At 46.7% G+C, this 16,989-nt stretch overlaps 1 protein-coding gene across 5 annotated transcripts in view; it reads left to right on the top strand.

The window, feature by feature from the left end:
• TLN2 (talin 2) overlaps positions 1 to 16,989 on the top strand; it is a 402,865-nt gene that overhangs the window by 294,203 nt on the left and 91,673 nt on the right. For all 5 annotated transcript variants that reach the window (XM_080934594.1, XM_080934590.1, XM_080934592.1 and 2 more), the window contains 6 exons: positions 2,546 to 2,674; positions 2,946 to 3,048; positions 9,771 to 9,979; positions 11,007 to 11,126; positions 12,761 to 12,958; positions 13,933 to 14,072. In XM_080934594.1, coding sequence (XP_080790720.1) covers positions 2,546 to 2,674; positions 2,946 to 3,048; positions 9,771 to 9,979; positions 11,007 to 11,126; positions 12,761 to 12,958; positions 13,933 to 14,072 — 899 coding nt within the window. The remainder of the gene's footprint in view (positions 1 to 2,545; positions 2,675 to 2,945; positions 3,049 to 9,770; positions 9,980 to 11,006; positions 11,127 to 12,760; positions 12,959 to 13,932; positions 14,073 to 16,989) is intronic.

Here is a 16,989-nt window from a genome sequence, read left to right as displayed (position 1 = left end):
GTTTCTCAGCACAGCCTTCCGTTTCAGACAGCACTGTGGTCTAACGTTTAGTGTAAGCTCCCAGGCCCGATCATCAGCTTTTAGGTACGAATGACTTCCAAATTATATGCTTCCTCCATCTCTTCCCATTTCCTGGGTCAGGTAATGAATGGTCTGTTTTTCTATCTTAGGTGAGACTGCTCATCTTCAGTGTCTTGGTATCAGATAAATTTCAGGCCAAATAAGTAGGCTAATTAATTATCTTTTCAGGACTATGATAAATAGAGGAAGAAGGGTTTAGTCAAGCAGGGTGGTACATGCCTATAAACCCAGCCCTTGGTAGATGGAGGCTGAACCATCAGAAGTTCAAGGTCACCCTCAGCGTATTTATTGGCTACACAAGCCAGACAGGGCTGTGTAAGACCCTTCCTTTTTTCTTTAAACAAGCAAAAGAAGAATAAGAAAGGTGAAGGAAGGAAAGAAAATACAGTGAAGAAGAAAGAGAAGGAAGAGGGGACATGGATTTCTGTTTACTGTCAGTCGGCCATTTTGCCTGTGGCTGGTAGCAGTAATGTGTACCTTGAGGCAGCAACACCATGTGAGAGTACAGGCAGGTCAGACTTTCTCACTTCATGGTAGCCAGGATGTAAAAGACACAAGAAGGAGCCCGGGTCCCAATAACTCCTTCAAGGGTACACGCCCAATAACATACCTTCCTTCCTCTAGGTGTTACCTCCTAATGGTTCCCCTGCCTCCCAGGAGTGTTATGGACTGAGACTAATTCTTTCCCACATGAGGCATTGGCCATTTCAGATCCAAACTTAAGCAATAATTGATTTTATCCTTATCTTCCAAGTACCATCTCAAGAACTTAAGAGCAAATCATATAGGTAGACAATATACCTAGGAGGAGGCTGTTGTCTTAGCTACAATATTCTTCCCTAAAAGGTTTTCACCCCTTACATGGGCACATTTGCCTTAACAGAGTCTCAGTAGGATAGAATTGGAGACTAAATACATTTCTGTCTCTGAAACTCAGTTATCAAAGGAGCCCACTGCGACTCTGATGTAGTTATTAGCATGAAGTTCTGGCTTGAATTCATTTTTCCTTGTAGCAATCCCTTTATAGAAGCTCGCAGCCTCGTAAAGTGGTAAGAGAAGAAAGTGGAAGCCAACTTGAATGCCTGACATGAACAGAGGTGCCCCATTGCCAAAGCCAAGTGCACAGGGCCTTAGACTCTCTCCAACAAAGTTTGAACTGTTCCTCAGAGAGGTCTGAGAACCATCCACATTATAATGGCCTGGTGGGCATAGTGGGTGCTAATTAGAGTTCCGGTACCCAGCATACCTGGAAAACCCATCCACACCACAGGTCATGCAGCCCACACGGTAGCAAGCTAAGTTTTCTCAGAGAATCGTGGCACACACTAACAGCAGTCGGCTACCCAGGAACAGTGAGCCCCAAAGTGATGCTGAAGCATTGCCTGCTGGTCCAGGAAGAGGCTGCGAGAGATCTTAATTTATTTATTTTCCAATGTATGGGAAGGATTAAGCTTGAAGGCTCTGGAATTAAGCAGGGTGAATTTGTCCAGGCCCTGTCATTGTCGAGTCTGCTGGCCTCTCTCAGCTTCTGTACCTAATAACATGAACGCATAACATCCAGTCACCTAGACTTTAGTGATGCTTTGTGGCAGTTATCAAAATAAGGCACAGAGTGATGACTTATAAGTATTGAGAATGCTGACGGGCAAAATTATGTGTTGGGGCCATGGAATCCTGGCTGTTGGAGGCTAGTGTTCTAAGTGATCAAGAGACTTAAGCAAGTGAAACAAGTGATGAGAAGGAGTTCTTCATCTTTAATAGGGAAGGTCTCTTAGGGTTTTACCACTGAACAGACACCACGACCAAGGCAACTCATAGACAATGTTTAATTGTGGCTAGATCTCAGGTCCAGAGGTTCAGGCCCTTATCATCAAAGCAGGAACATGGCAGCATCCAGGCAGGATGATGATGAGAGTTCTACATCTTCATCTGAAGGTAGCAGAACACTGGCTTCCAGGCAGCTGGGATGAAGCTCTTACAGCCCACACCCACAGTGACACACCCACTCCAACAGGATCACACCTTCTAATAGTGCTACTCCCTGGGCTGAGCATATGCAAGCCATTACAGAAATGATTTATGGTGATAAAATGTTTAATGCTGTGTGCTCTTTAAGGGGTTCTTCCTCAGTTTGTCTATTCATCCTCTGTGTGCATCCCAAGCCTCTGTGTACAGACATGCTGTACTGTGTGCTCCGTCAGTGCAACTCAGGCCTAGTGAATAAAACAAATACATCCTCTGGGTCTGAGAGTGAAGTAGCTTTTCTGTGTGTGTAGTCCTCAGGCTCATATAATTAACAACTTAGGAAGAATACCTTTAAGGACCTGAGTGACAGTGGTTCTGCCTCTCTGGGGAATACTTGCTACCTTCTGCTAGAGTCAGAGTTACCTGAAAACATTTACTAGGTTGCAGGGAGTTACACTTTGCAAGCTGACTGTATGCACATACCCAACTCTGTTGACAGGCCCATGAAGCCTGTGGTCCCATGGAAATCGATTCTGCACTGAACACAGTGCAGACTCTCAAGAATGAGCTGCAGGACGCCAAGATGGCCGCTGCAGAAAGTCAGCTGAAGCCACTTCCAGGAGAAACAGTAAGCTGTTTTGGGTGTGGGTTCTGCCATTCTCTCTCTCTCTCTCTCTCTCTCTCTCTCTCTCTCTCTCTCTCTCTCTCTCTCTCTCTCTCTCTCACCCTCTCCCCCACCCCCACTCCCCAGCCAGGGCAGAGCCTCACAGCCAAGCCCTCTGCACTCTGCCCAGCCAGCTCGGTCCTGGTTCTGATGTGCACTGTTGTTCTACGTCATGCTCTAAGACCTCGGGAATGTTTCTTTTCTAAGTTCTGCCTTCTTTGGATTTTTCTTACAGCTAGAGAAGTGTGCTCAGGACCTGGGCAGCACCTCTAAGGGAGTGGGTTCCTCCATGGCGCAGCTCCTCACCTGCGCTGCTCAAGGCAACGAGCACTACACAGGTAGGACTCCCAGGCTTTCCTGTGGTGGGCTGCGCGCCCCCTGGTCTGCAGAGGAAGAGCTACTGATCTGCCCGTGAATGTGCCTCTCTTCCCCCAGCTTCACAACCATCCTTCTGGCACTCACCACAGCACTGTTTCTAAGCTCTCCCCAAGCATAGTGGAGACTTCTCTTATGGCTGTGATGAATTACCTCATGTGTATGGAGTTCAGGAGAGAAGGCTTTGGTTTTGACTCACGGTTCACAGCAGTATTGTTCATCATGCCTGGAAGTGATGTTGGTAGGAGCATGAGGCTGCTGGGCTGCTCACGTCCTCCTACTGATAGAGCCCAGGACCCCAGCCTATTGATGCCCAACTACTGAAGACCATCACTGGCGGCCAAACTTCTCACCTTGCTTAACCTAACTCTGAAGTCCCTCCCACACAAGCATAAAGATCTGCTCCTTAGCTTAGCTGATCCAGATCCCGTGAGCCTTACACATATTAACTATATAGCATGGGATGTAATAAAACAGCTCTCGAACTTTGTGTAGACCCCTTATTAGACTACAAGGGGGCGATGATTGTACACTTTAGGACTACCTCTGACTCCTGAAATCCCACCAAAGTGTAAAAATGTAAGAGTTAGAGAATACGGATGTCAACAGAATCAGAGAGCGGGCAGGGGAAGAGAGCGCAGAGTATCCAAGATGGAAGGGAGGAGGCAGCAGAGCTGTGTCCTGTGCATTCTCAGGGCACTGAGACGACCTGAGGTTTTCCATTGTCAGCTGCCTCCTAATGAAAGGCAGAGATGTTCTGAGGAACCTGGTAAGAGTCCGTGTAACTGATGAAGGGGGTGTGCTTTCTGAATCCAGTTTACCTTCCAGGGTGTAGCCCTTAGTGAGGCTGCGGTAAGGCTTCAGTGTGCATCGAGGCTGTGGCTTAGAACACTCTCCCTAGCCCCACGTACTGTAGGAGGATTGGCTCTGAGGTACCTTCTCTCCCTCTTTCCCCCTCTTTCTCCCCTCTCATGCCCTCTCCCCCCTCTTCCTATCTTACTCCCACTTTCTCCCCCTCCCTTTCCCCTCCCTTTGTCTTTCTCTCTCCCCCTTCCTTCCCCCTACTCTTTCTCTTACAGCTGTTATAAATTAAGGGCCACCTTAAGGGAAGAAGCTGCCCTGAGCCGTGGGTGCCTCTCTCTCTGATTGTCATTCTTCCCAGCTCTTGGTCCTCTCTACCCTGATGCCTTCCGGCCGCCCAGCTGACTTCAGCCATGTTTACCAGTCATTTCTCTGTGTGAGGGTGGGTTTGCATGAGTTAATATGTCATTCCTCCAAGCAAAATCAAAAATGCACATTCTTATTACTTGAAAACTAAAAGAACAAACAGGAAACTGAAGTAAGAATGACATAGTAATAAGAATATATAATTCTTTTCTAATCAGAAAATAAGGTAAATTTTTCAGAGGAGACAAGAATATTGAAGATCACTTAGGACGTTTTGAGGGGTGCCAAGGAAAAGGGAAATGTGGGTATAAATTCTTACAAACTAGAGGGGAAAGTTTACACTTCAAAAACGTCTACATGATCCCAGAAGTTTGGCAGATTTTGAGTATGGTGAAATGTGTCTTTGAGGAGGGAGACTGGCCTAGAGTCCTTGGCACTGCCAGCGTGCGGGATGGCAGGCGGTCTCCTTGGCATGTGAAAAACAGCCTAGCTCGAAAGCCATCAAGTTCTGGAAGGATTTAGAAGGTGCTGTGTGGCAGGAAGTCTCGGAGATAAGAGAAAAGACTGACTCAAGGAACTGAGACGGTTCTGGTAAAAGGCAAGAGAAGACACGGCTGGAAAGATGCGCCAAGGCCTCGTAGGCAACATGAGCAGCTTGGAGTTTCACCAAAAGCCATAGAAAACGATTAGATTGCTTTAGATGTGGCGGCAGATTGCAGTGTCCTGTGTGTGAGCCTTCCTTCTCTGTGTGGAACAGAATGGAGAGAGACAAGTGAGAGCAGAAGACCAGCATGCAGTTAAACTCCTCCAGATGAGAGGTGGCAGTCAGCTGTGATAGTTACTCAGCTTTAAATCTATGTCACTAAACAGAGTACACAGGTAATTCATTTCTATGGAGAAAGCTAAACATGGTGGCTCTAGTCCTTAATTATTTGAGTATGTGGTGACATAGCACATCATGTCAGGAGCATATACTAAAACCACATCATAGACAGGAAGCGAAGGGAATGAGAAGGAAGTAGCCCATAACTGCCCTCAAGAGTTGTTTGCCCATTGTCCTGAAACTCTCCCATTAGGCCCTGTGACTTAATGCTCAGCAAATTGCCTTGGGGACCAGTTCTTTAACACGGGGACCTTTGGTAGACATTCAAGATCTAGAGTTCAGGAGCAGTGTGTACAGGAGCCAGATTAAAGAAGCAAGCCTGACCCTGCTTGGGGATTGGTTAGAACGTTGCCAGGGATGGGGATGAGGAGGAAAACATGGAGAGTTCTTAGGGCTGAGAGATGAATAGAGTTCTGTGAGTTGCTAGGGAGAGATCTCAAGATTGGCTCTAACTGCAGATGGGCTGGTGGGTGTGCACATAGAGATGTGATGGAGAGAGAGCTTACTCTCTAGCTGTCAGAGAGGAGGCTTGGCTGGAAGTGCAGGTTTTGTAATTATTAGGTGGGTCATGGTAATTGATTGAAACCTTAACTCTGGGAAAGTTTACCTGGGGTGAGCGGCTGAGTGGAAAGAGTAAACTGGTGAAAGACCCCACTGAGTGATGGAAGTGGGAACCACGCCCATAGGCAGAGGAGGGAAACCAAGGGAGACAAGTTTCTGGAGACAAAGAGTTGCTGCCCAGAGAGTCATATAGGACAGTGAAGAAGCCTCCGTTGGCTTCAAGGATAAGGAGGGTTTTGCTTACTTGGTTGGATTTCAGCACAGTTGAAGGGTATGGGAAGCAAGGAGAGAGAGAACAGGTAGACAAACTCTAAGTCTAGGCTCCCTCCCCGAGTGCTTGATGCCTGTGAATGTTCAGGGACTACACATTAACGCCTGGTAGGCTGTACCTGAATGCAAGTGGGTTTTGTTTGGCAAGCAAAATAATCTAAACACATTTCTAAACCATTTATCATAGTTATGTACATTTTTTTTTTGCAAAAAAAATCAAAATTGTTTTCAAAACAAATTAACAATTTACATCATTTCCTAAATTCATGTTGGGGCCTTGTATTGTGGCCTAGCAATGGCTTGACATGATTACGTGTGAATTCTGAAAATAACAGTCTGAGAGCTGGGTGTGTTAGCACAAGCCTGAAGACTGGAGGATCAGATCAAGGCTAGCTCACGAGCCCCACTCTTGACAACAACAGTTATGAAGTATAGCTGATATGTCTGCTATCTCTTTTTGTCCTGAAACTCTGCTCTGGAGTGTAATTGAAGATTCAGATGCGAAAGCAGTCTGTGCTCTCCAAGGATTGCAGTTATTAGAACAGATGTGTGCTTTACAGTTTGCCCCTGGTGGGTTACAAATCTTTGTGTACACTTGACTGTAAAAGCAATATCATGGGGCTAGTGAAGGGGGGAAAGGACATTGCTGACTTTGATCCTGTGACCCTATGGTGAGTCCATGAAAACTTGGCTGTAAATAGTCCTGTTGGGCCTTAGACATTCAGTGGGCTCTCCAGCCCCTGGTGGCTTTGTTCATCCTTTTGATAATCTAATCTTTTCTGTTTGGACTTGCTTCCTCCACACAGGGTCCTTTCTTGTACCTTGGTTTCACAGTGAGTCCTCCCCAGGAGATTCATGGGCAGGACAGGCTTAGGGCTTTAGAGCTTGGCTTTCTAGTTTCTACCTTTCAAAAATCACCTTAAGGGTCAGTATGTAGGATGGCTCAGCCAGTAAAGATGCTTGCTGCCAAGCCTGGTGACCTGAGTTCTATTCCTGGAACCCACACACAGGAAAAAGAAAACTGATTCCTACAGGTTGCTCTCTGCCTTCCACATGCATGTCAGATGACATGCCTACCCACACACATATACACACACCTATACCTACACCTACACACTCACACAAAATAAGCAAATGTAATTTCAAAAATGTATATTCTCTTGATCTATAATCTTGATCTTGTATTTCCCAGTCAGTAGCTTAAGTGCATATTATGAATGTTGCTTTAATTCAGAATGTGAACAGACGTAGATTTAAGAGTCCAGATAATAAATGAGAAGGCAGTAGGTGATGTCTGAACAATCACAGCCTAGGAGAACCTGCACCAGACAGTCATAGGATCTCAGCCACTCCTGAGGCTTGTGGGAAGCTGTGGCCTGGGAGAGAGACAGCAGTCTAGACACAGACACTTGGCAGGGAAGACAGCGGGATGAGGGCCTCACCACATCTGGAGTTCTTCTGAGCGATGACATCCTTCAACCTGGAGCCAAAAGCTGAAGCAAAATCTTTCTCTTCTAATCCTTAGCTTTATTTACCTTTGTGTTTTCTCTTCTGGGCTTCTCTAATGCCTTCACATGCAGAGATCACACACAAACACAGGCACACACCATCACAAACATATACACATAAACATATACCCATCTCACACACACACCATCACACACAACCACGAACACCACACCCATAACACACACATGCACAAATACATCACACACACCACAACACAAACACACATACATACAACAAAAAGAAAGCAATGCTGACTGTAACGTCCATCCTTTCCACAGGCTGCCTGGCAATCAGTAGATTGGCGGTGTTGTGATCTGCGTGGTTAGACTGCACGTTATCCCAGCCGACAGGCAGACCAGTGAGCCTGTGGCTGCAGGGATGGCTGTTTTGTAGGGATCTGATCTTTTCTCAGTATGGAGCCTCATGGTTACCACAGGGAAGACCGCTGGCTGTGTTTGTGATGACCCTATAGAAAGCCGTACTCCAGACTGAAAGGAGTAATTTCCATGCAGAGTCTGGGTTCCAACAAAAGGCCCTCTCACTTGCCTGTCCCCAAGAGTGTGTGACAGGAAGCTAGCAACCTCAGGTCCAGCTCCAGTACTGCCTGGAGCGCTGTTGTTGCTAGGCCTTCTGGGGAACCGTTTCTTGAGAGAAGCTCCAGAGAAGATCAGGTTCCTTGGTTCCTCGGAGAAAGATCCTCCAGCCTCCGTAAACTAGGGGACTTGTGTTTATTCTGATGAGATGGTGCTGAAGCAGCAGAGGACTGGTCATCGGTATCAAAATGGATTTAAAGATAGATGCTTCACAAGAGGATCTCCAATAGCCATTAAATATTGAGTTAGTTTTAATGATCAACGTTACACAGCCTAAAATTATCTGGAAAAGTAACCTTAGAGGAAATATATATATATATATATCATATACATGCCTGATGAGAAGTCAGGAGAGGGTGCCAGATCCCCTGGAACTGAATTGTCAACAGCTATGAGCCATCATGTGGGTGCTGGGAACCAAACTCAGGTCCTCTGCAAGAGCAACAAGTATTCTTAACTACGGACACCTCTGTAGCCCCATGGGAAGAGACTCTTAGTAGGGAGTCTCTAGTCCAGGTTAGCCCGTGGGCGTGCCTGGGGTGGGGAGGCCTGGTTGCTGTGCTCTCTAGCATCCATTAGCAAACTATAGGCCATATCACTCTCTAGGCAGGGTTCCGAACAGCTAAGGGAAAGACAAACGTAAGTGCAGGGCCGTGGTGCCTGGATTCTATCTCTGCTCTCAACCGTAGATATGATGGGCTGTTACTATCCCGAGTTCCCACAACCTGGAATTATATACCAAGTAAAACCCCTTTTTCCTACTTCCTGTCAGGTTATTGTCATAGCAACAACAACAACAACAACAAACTTGAATGGTTGCTCCTAAAGAGATTAAAATACAATTGAGGTGCAGTTACAGACCCACTGAAATTCAAACCCCAACAATATCCCAGTAGTTAAGATATAGAAACTGCACCTCCTCCAAATTGCCCATGGGAAGTGCGGTAGGAAAGCCATTCTAGAACATGTTGTGTGCTGTTTTCTAAAGCTCCATTAGCCCTTGGTGACTCGGCCATTCAAATCCTAGGGTTTTTTCAGGAGATGTGATTCTGTGTGTCCATCTGAATAAGTACACAAGGCCAAACACAAAACAACCGACCTGTCCTCCAGCAAAGTGACAGATAAGCAAATGTTAGGACATTGATGTAAGATCACAAGGAGGAAAAGGAGTTACACACAATGGCACTGCTTGAACTCACAGCCTTGACAGACAGAGAAAGAAAACAGATGCAGATGAATGCATGTTGCATGATAAGCTGGTCTAAGGTCACATATGAGATTACTTTTCAGTGTGAGGGGCATTGTCGGTGAATGACACTGTACTGGTGGATGTATCTGTCTGTGAAAATTCACTGAACTGCTGCTCACTTTGTGTGTACAGTGTGTGCCCCGGTAAAGCCAAGTGTGTTAAAATAATTTCCCACAACCTGTGCACCAGTCCATCGGCACACCTGTTCCCATGTCTGTGGTTTAGATCTAAGGACATGTGAAGCAATAGAAACAAGGGAAGTTGGAGCATGAGGCATCTTATATATTGTGGTGTCTCTTGATTGGCTCAGACACAAAGGTGTGAGCTATTTTATTGAGAAACATGGCAATTCACATTTGTCAAAAATTAATCTGGACCCCAGTGTTATTGCCAAGGAAAAAGCTTAACTTCTGATGGGATCCAGTAGGAACTCTAACAGGCTTTTCTCCCCAGGCGTGGCAGCTAGAGAAACAGCCCAAGCTCTGAAAACACTGGCCCAGGCTGCCCGGGGAGTGGCTGCATCTACAAATGATCCTGAGGCTGCTCATGCCATGTTAGACTCCGCTCGGGATGTGATGGAGGGCTCTGCCATGCTCATCCAAGAAGCCAAGCAGGCCTTAATTGCACCTGGAGACACAGAAAGTCAGCAGAGATTAGCCCAGGTGAGCCTGAGAACGGGGGCCATGGTCACTGGGGTTGTGTACAGGTCAACTCCCTGCTTTGTGGACATGTTTTCCTGGCAAGAGTGCTCAGAAGGTATTTTCAGTTCCGTCTAAAGTGTGTGTGGTAACAAGACTGACAATACTGGTACTCAGTGTTTTGTGTTACCTTAATGTGGTAAGCATTGCCCACCTTAATGTGGCATCTGCTTAATTCATAGTCAACAAATGACATGGGACTTTGGGACTCTAGACCATAGCATGCTTGCTCAGGGTTTGTGTCCACTTCCGTAAACTCCTCCTCCTAGTCTTCAGGTTCAGCTATCCAAAAGTTGAGTAAAGACTCCCCTAACCTCTCCGAAGATTCTTCAACTACCCAATGGAGTCAGTGGTTAGGGCCAGTCTGGGAGGTGTTCTTGACATGGGACTAGGAAGATGTTTTAGATTCTTACATAGAATGTTACTGCCAACCACTCCCACCCCCAGCTTCCCTTTTAACTGAGATGACCAGGACATGCAAGCAAGGAGCTGTGTCAGCATTCCTGAAGGCATATGACAAGGAAACATTGAGGACATCTTCAGGTTGGCAGGAGGTACTGGTGGAGCATCCTCTTGGCCTGTTGTGAAAGTGGGATCTTGAGGAGTGTCAGTGCCAGAGGTTTACTGAGAAGAATTAATTCCAGTTTAGCTCTGCTCCATAGCCAACCTTGGAGACCTCAGCAGAGCTCTGGAGAAGGGAGGCAGTTCCCTTTCATGTAACAGAAGGTGCCCTTGATCTAAGGCCTGGCCTCATATTGGAGAATTGTGTTTGGATTCTGGAGCTGCGGCTCCTGGCCGTGGGGAGCAGATGGCATATGCAGCCTGTAACCCAGCACCAGGTAGCAGAGACCAGAGGCCTGGCCAAGGTGATTCAACTTCGTTAACAGGGTTTCGTAGATGCCAGTGGACAATTCCCACATTGGTGTCAGCTCTGAATGTTCTCTCTGCTCTTTCTAAGGGTGTTTCCCTCCCTCTGTATGTGTGTATGCAGGTGGCCAAAGCTGTGTCCCACTCACTGAATAACTGTGTGAATTGCCTCCCTGGACAGAAGGATGTGGATGTCGCCTTGAAGAGCATCGGGGAGTCCAGCAAGAAGCTACTTGTAGATTCGGTGAGGTCCTTCTCTGGGAGGGGCACCTGGTGTCTTTCCCTAAGGAGAGATTATGACTTTCCTTCCTTGGAGTCTCTGGGCATCTAGCTTTTCCCATAGGAGTCTTGGTTTTCTACCATTTTCTGTTTCCTTTCTGGTTAGCAAAGCTTCTGAGTGAGGACTTGTCAGGGAGGAGTTTTTGCTGGTATGACTGTACATGTATGTTCAGGTACATGCATGCATATGTGTGCACACAAACCTCTGGAGGTCCCAGGGCAGCTTCAAATGTCATTCCTTGGGTACCTTCCAAGTTTCCTTTGAGGCAGGATCTCCCAGATCCCTCCGTGGCCCAGAACTTCATCAGGTAGATGAGGCTGGTTGCCCAGAGAGCTTCCCATCTTACTGTCAGGGTTAAATGTGCATAGCACCACACCCAGATTCTATATGGGTCTGGAGGGAGTTGAACTCCAGTCTTCATGCTCGTAAGGGAATTTCTTCAGCAACTGAACTATCTCCCTGGCCCCCGGGGTGGAGCTTTTAACATTGACTTTTTTTGAGTCATCTGAGTGGGACAGAAAAGAGGCTTTGATCATCTAGCTCTTTCTTAGGCATGACAGATGGTTACAGGCAGTTCAAGGACAGAGGGACATGTGTTCAAGACTAATTAAGAAAGCCAGAATCTTAAAGGTTTTTTTCCTCGGGGCTCTTTCCTGTTCCACACTGAAGGAAGCTTAGTGTGTCTGCTTCTTCTCTTTACAGGTGTCCAGCATTATATGTGGGCACTTAGGAAAGCCTGCAACTTTGATGACTATAATTCTGAGAATAATACTGTACTAGGTGGTGGTGGTGGGGTAAATTATTTACAAGAACCACTAATAAAACAAAATCGGTGCTCATATGTTAAGAAGAATGTGATTTGAAGTTGGCCATCACAGACCTCTTAGTTCTAAAAAGCCTAAACTGAGAGTTTCTATTGTGAGAGACACAAAATAGGGTAGAGGCTATATCCCAGAGCTGAGATGCATGAATCCGGGCCCTGCCATCTCAGTGAGTGTGGATGGATGGGTGGATGGATGGATGGATGGATGGATGGATGGATGGATGGGTGGGTGGGTGGGTGGGTGGGTGGATGGATGGATGGATGGATGGATGGATGGATGGAGATGTGGAAGGTCCAGCATAACTCAGGCTCACACTGTGCAGAGCCATTTGTATGAGCTGATGACATGACCTCTCCAAGGTATGGTTGAAGGACAGGCTTTTATTGTAGTACACTGATTTGACCAGGCCACAAGAGAAAGGAGGTGGGGGGAGGGAGAGAGGAAGATGAAGAGAGTGAAGGCAAAGAGTGCAAAGAGGAAGGAGGGGGCAGGGGACCTGGAGAACACATGGCTGAAGTGGCAGGGTTATATGGGGCTGGGGAGGGTGGGAATGTGAGCTGGAGAAGTTTAGGGTGGGGGTGGGGTAAGAAGATCTAGGAAAAACCTGAAAGCCAGCGTGGCTTTGGTATGTAATGGGCACCACAGATAGCTTTTTTTTTTTTTTTGGGTCCTGCCATCTTCTAGTTGAGTGACTGAGAAACACAGCCCTGGGAGGTCACTGTTCTTTCCACAGTCCCCACTTTGCCCCATGTCACGTGCCTCTTGTCCTCATAGCTACCTCCAAGCACAAAGGCTTTCCAGGAAGCCCAGAGTGAACTGAACCAGGCTGCTGCTGATCTGAACCAGTCCGCTGGGGAAGTCGTCCACGCCACCAGGGGCCAGAGCGGAGAGCTGGCAGCCGCTTCTGGAAAATTCAGTGACGACTTTGATGAGTTCCTGGATGCAGGCATTGAGATGGCTGGTCAGGCACAGGTGCGTGGGACGGTGGTCTGTGCTGCTCACCTGAGCCTCCTCATTCTGGTCGACCACCCAGCTGAGGGTGGGTGGAGAGCAAGATCCTGTAAACAAGCTATAGCATCTTCCTTGACTGCCTTGAAAATTCTGTGATGTCACAGGCTCGGTATGCCCAACTATGATGGTGACGTTTTCCCACGGTCCACCACCAAAGCCTGTATCCTTTCCCAGGGTTGGGGGAGGCTGGGAATGGGAAGAATTTTTATCAGAGATGAGGTAGGTTGATGCATGAACAGGAACACACACATGTATGTGCATTTGTGGTTTAGTGAACTCAAATGAATTACATCTGGTACTTTCAAATGATTAAAAATGACCTCATTCAGATAGAGAGATGAACTACTTGTTTATAGCTAGGGAACATGACTGGTCTGGCATCATCTTGCAGGACTGGTTTTTTGGTAGTTTGGTGAGGTTTTTTTTTTTTTTTTGTTGTTGTTGTTGTTGTTCATTTGTTTGGGGGTTTTTGTTTGTTTTTTTTTTTTATTATTGTTGTTACATTTTCTACAAAAGGTAATTTGTCAGTCAGCAGGCTGGGTGAGGAGTGTGTCCTTCCACAGTCTGATACTTCTGGGATGCTGTCAGCTCTGACTATCTGCACAAAGCCTGTCCTTTGTGCCAGGCTGGGAGGTACAAGATGTTTGACAACTCCAGCATTGTTGAGCAAGATGCTCGGATCGCTGTCCTGCCTGTGTGCTGGTGCCGCTCAGTTCTCCTTCCAGCCCCTGAACGCTCCTGTATAACAAGAAAGCAGGACTCCTGGCTGACCCACCCAGACGTGCACTTCCTTCTCTGCCACATGCATCTCTGAGCATCTCTGTTTGAGGATGACTGGATGCCAGTCACACATCTGCAGACTGACTGCCTCCACCTGAAGGCTTCTTGGAACACTGAGGTCAGTCCTCACTGACTGTTTTCTTTTGACTCTGCAGACGAAAGAAGACCAGATGCAAGTGATAGGGAATCTGAAGAATATCTCTATGGCGTCCAGCAAGCTACTGTTAGCTGCCAAGTCTCTCTCTGTGGATCCTGGAGCTCCCAACGCAAAAAATCTTCTGGCTGCAGCTGCAAGGTAAGGGCGGGCAAGGTGTGCCTTGTGAATGCGTGAATGGTTCTGTTGTAGTTGAAGGGTGTGCCTTGTGGATGTGTGAATGATTCTGTTGTAGTTGAAGGGTGTGGCCCAACATCCTACCAAGTTCTCACTGAGTAAAGAATCACTGTCGTCCTTGTTGTCAGAGGTGAATTGATTGAAATTCTGGCATTTTGTAAAATTAACTCATTCCTGTGTCTTTGGCCCAATAAGAATATCTTCCATCTTTGCAGACTCTTCAGTTCTTACTTAGGCTGACTGACTAAACATGATGGTTGAAGCAGATTTTCTCTTTTACATTTTTATGTTTATGTGTGTGTGTGTGTGTGTGTGTGTGTGTGTGTGTGTGTGTGTGTGTGTGTGTATATATATATATATATATATATATATAGAGAGAGAGAGAGAGAGAGAGTATATATACACATGTATATACATCAGGTGTGTACTCACATAAATTCTGAAGTTGATGTTGGAAATCGTTCTTGAACAAACTCTACCGATCTTCCATTGTATTTATGGAGGCAGTGTCTCTTAGTCAAACCCAGAGTTGCCAACAGGACTAGCCAGCTTGCTTTGAGGAGCCCCCATCTCCATGTGCCACGGTCAAAATTACAGTTGGGTGACCACATTCATTAGGCACTTTGCTTAGGTTCTAGGAATCTGAAAATCTAGTAACTGGTCTTCATGCTTTTGAACCATTGAGCCATTTCTTTAGTCTCTAAATAAGTTGTTTAAGGCAGTGTTATGTTGTTCAGATGTTGCAAGAAGTACATGCTCAGTAAAATCGACTTTAGGAAATGTTTACAAGCAGTGCTCACGCCATTTTGTAGACACTGGGTGTCCACTACCTGCTGTCTTCTGTGCTGAACTGGATTTTACATATCCTGTCCATCACTTGCAGGGGGCACTCTCCAGGGATCTAATATGGCTTCTGCTCTGTAGCCACCACTGTGACCCTCGAGCTCAGGAGGTGGGGTTGACTGTTGGATTGTAGGCCACCCGGCTGCAATGATAGTCCAAGACCATCCCACACAAGCAGCCTCACATTCATTTTCCCACAAACAAACAAAAGCTGTGTTGTGATTCTGTGGTGTTGTATACATCCTCAGCGTTGCTTTGTGTTACATTATGTATGACACTGCTGGGGGCAGTGGGACATGAATTGAGAGGTAACAGGGGGCCAAAATGAGCCCTTAGTGATAAGCTTCAGTTCTTTGTGCACCTTTATTCATTTTGATTTGATTATTTACTTATTTTGAGACAGGGTCTCTCTGTGTGGCTTTGGATGGGCAGGAACTCCCTATGTAGACCACTGGCCTAGAACTCCCAGAGATTGGCATTCACTTGGCTTGCATTTGATTTTTAATTTGTTTGGTTGTTCTTTGTTTGTTCTTCCTGTCTTTAAGCTGTCAAGAGTTCACAAATCTGAATTCTCACTGAAGGCACTTTATTGGTTTACCTGCTTGCTCAGGTGTTGGGATGGCTCACCCTGCCCAAGCTTTGCTGCCTGTGAAAGGGGCATGGGTGGCAGCTGCCTTCAGCAGTTCTTAGCCCTCATTGGCATTCTGTCTTTCCTCCTTTCCTGACTTTAGTAGATTTTTAAAGTCCGTGTTTGCCTTTTACATGGAGGCTTAGACAATTCTTACATGCCCTTGGTTTGACTCCTGTAGCTTCTCTATTAGCTGTCGTTTTTCCCCGTGACAGTATATGCAAGAGCAATCTAAGGAAACAAGAGTTTCTTTTGGTTTGCAGCTTGAGGATGCAGTCTGCCATGGCAGAGTAGTCATAGTGACAGGGCCATGAGGCAGCTGGTCACTTTGCCTGTACTATCAGAAAGCCGACGACCGCATACTGGTGCCAGCAGCCCGTCCCGTGAATGGTGTCTACACTTCACTCCGCTCCCCTGTTAACCCAGAAACTCCTTCACAGACACCTGTAGTGCTCCATCTCCCAGGCGAATCTGAGACCCTGTCGAAGTGACAGCCAGTATGAACCACTGGAACAGCAGGTTCATTTCGTGGCAAAGGGTGACTGCAAAATTATCCTCTCATCAAACTGCTCCAGGCTGTATTTCAATTGTGAGTGCTAACCAATTTCCACCTTGACAGTGGGGATGAGGACAGGGCGCTGGGTATGTCTGTTTGGTCCCCGTTCCTGGAAAAGATGTTTTTTTTTTTCTTTTTCCCCCTGCTAAAAGCCTTTGGGGAAGACAGCTGATGTTTTCATGTGTCTAAACTCCATTATTATTACCTTCATTTTTTTTTTTTTTTTTTGCATCATCTCCAAATTGTAGTTTCCAGCTTTAGTGAGCTATCACTCCCTTAAACTGGGAAGAAGGGAGAATGTGAACTGGGGTTTTTTAAGCCAGCTATAGAAGGCCACACAGACCAGGAAAGAATTGTGGCTCCAGCTATCCGCAGGCCCCCTGGTGGTGACACTGAGAACCGGAGCCCAGATGAAAACAACGGCCTGTGAGCCAGCCTTCAGCCTGACAGCGGTGGACCTAGAGGGGTTTTAGAGCCCAGGAGGCACTCAGAGCATCTCCCGTGGAGTTGCTAATGTGGAACGTGTGGAAAGACAGTGGTGCCATGGCACTGGCACCTCCTTTGTGATGTCTTGGTGTGTTTCTCTCTTTCCGCTCCTGGGTGATTCCTCAGAATCCCCTCCAGCCAGATCCAGGGGTGTAGTAAACTCCCGTGATACAAGCATTGTCCGGTTAGGGGGTCATCTATTGATGCTTGTGTACAGTGGGCCTGATAGGGGCCAAGGCCAGCATGGATGCTGGGTACTGGATGTTAGGTGCACACACAGGCCCATCTAAGTACATAGGAGGTTGAACAACAGGGTCCTTAGTCTTTAAGTTCACAGTCCTTTTAGTCTGGCAACAGCCCAGCCTGCT

Source organism: Micromys minutus (genome assembly GCF_963924665.1).
Source record: "Micromys minutus genome assembly, chromosome: 21".
NCBI classification, from domain to species: Eukaryota; Metazoa; Chordata; class Mammalia; order Rodentia; family Muridae; genus Micromys; species Micromys minutus.
Note: the sequence above shows the minus strand (reverse complement) of the source record. Positions and strands in the feature narration are given on the sequence as shown.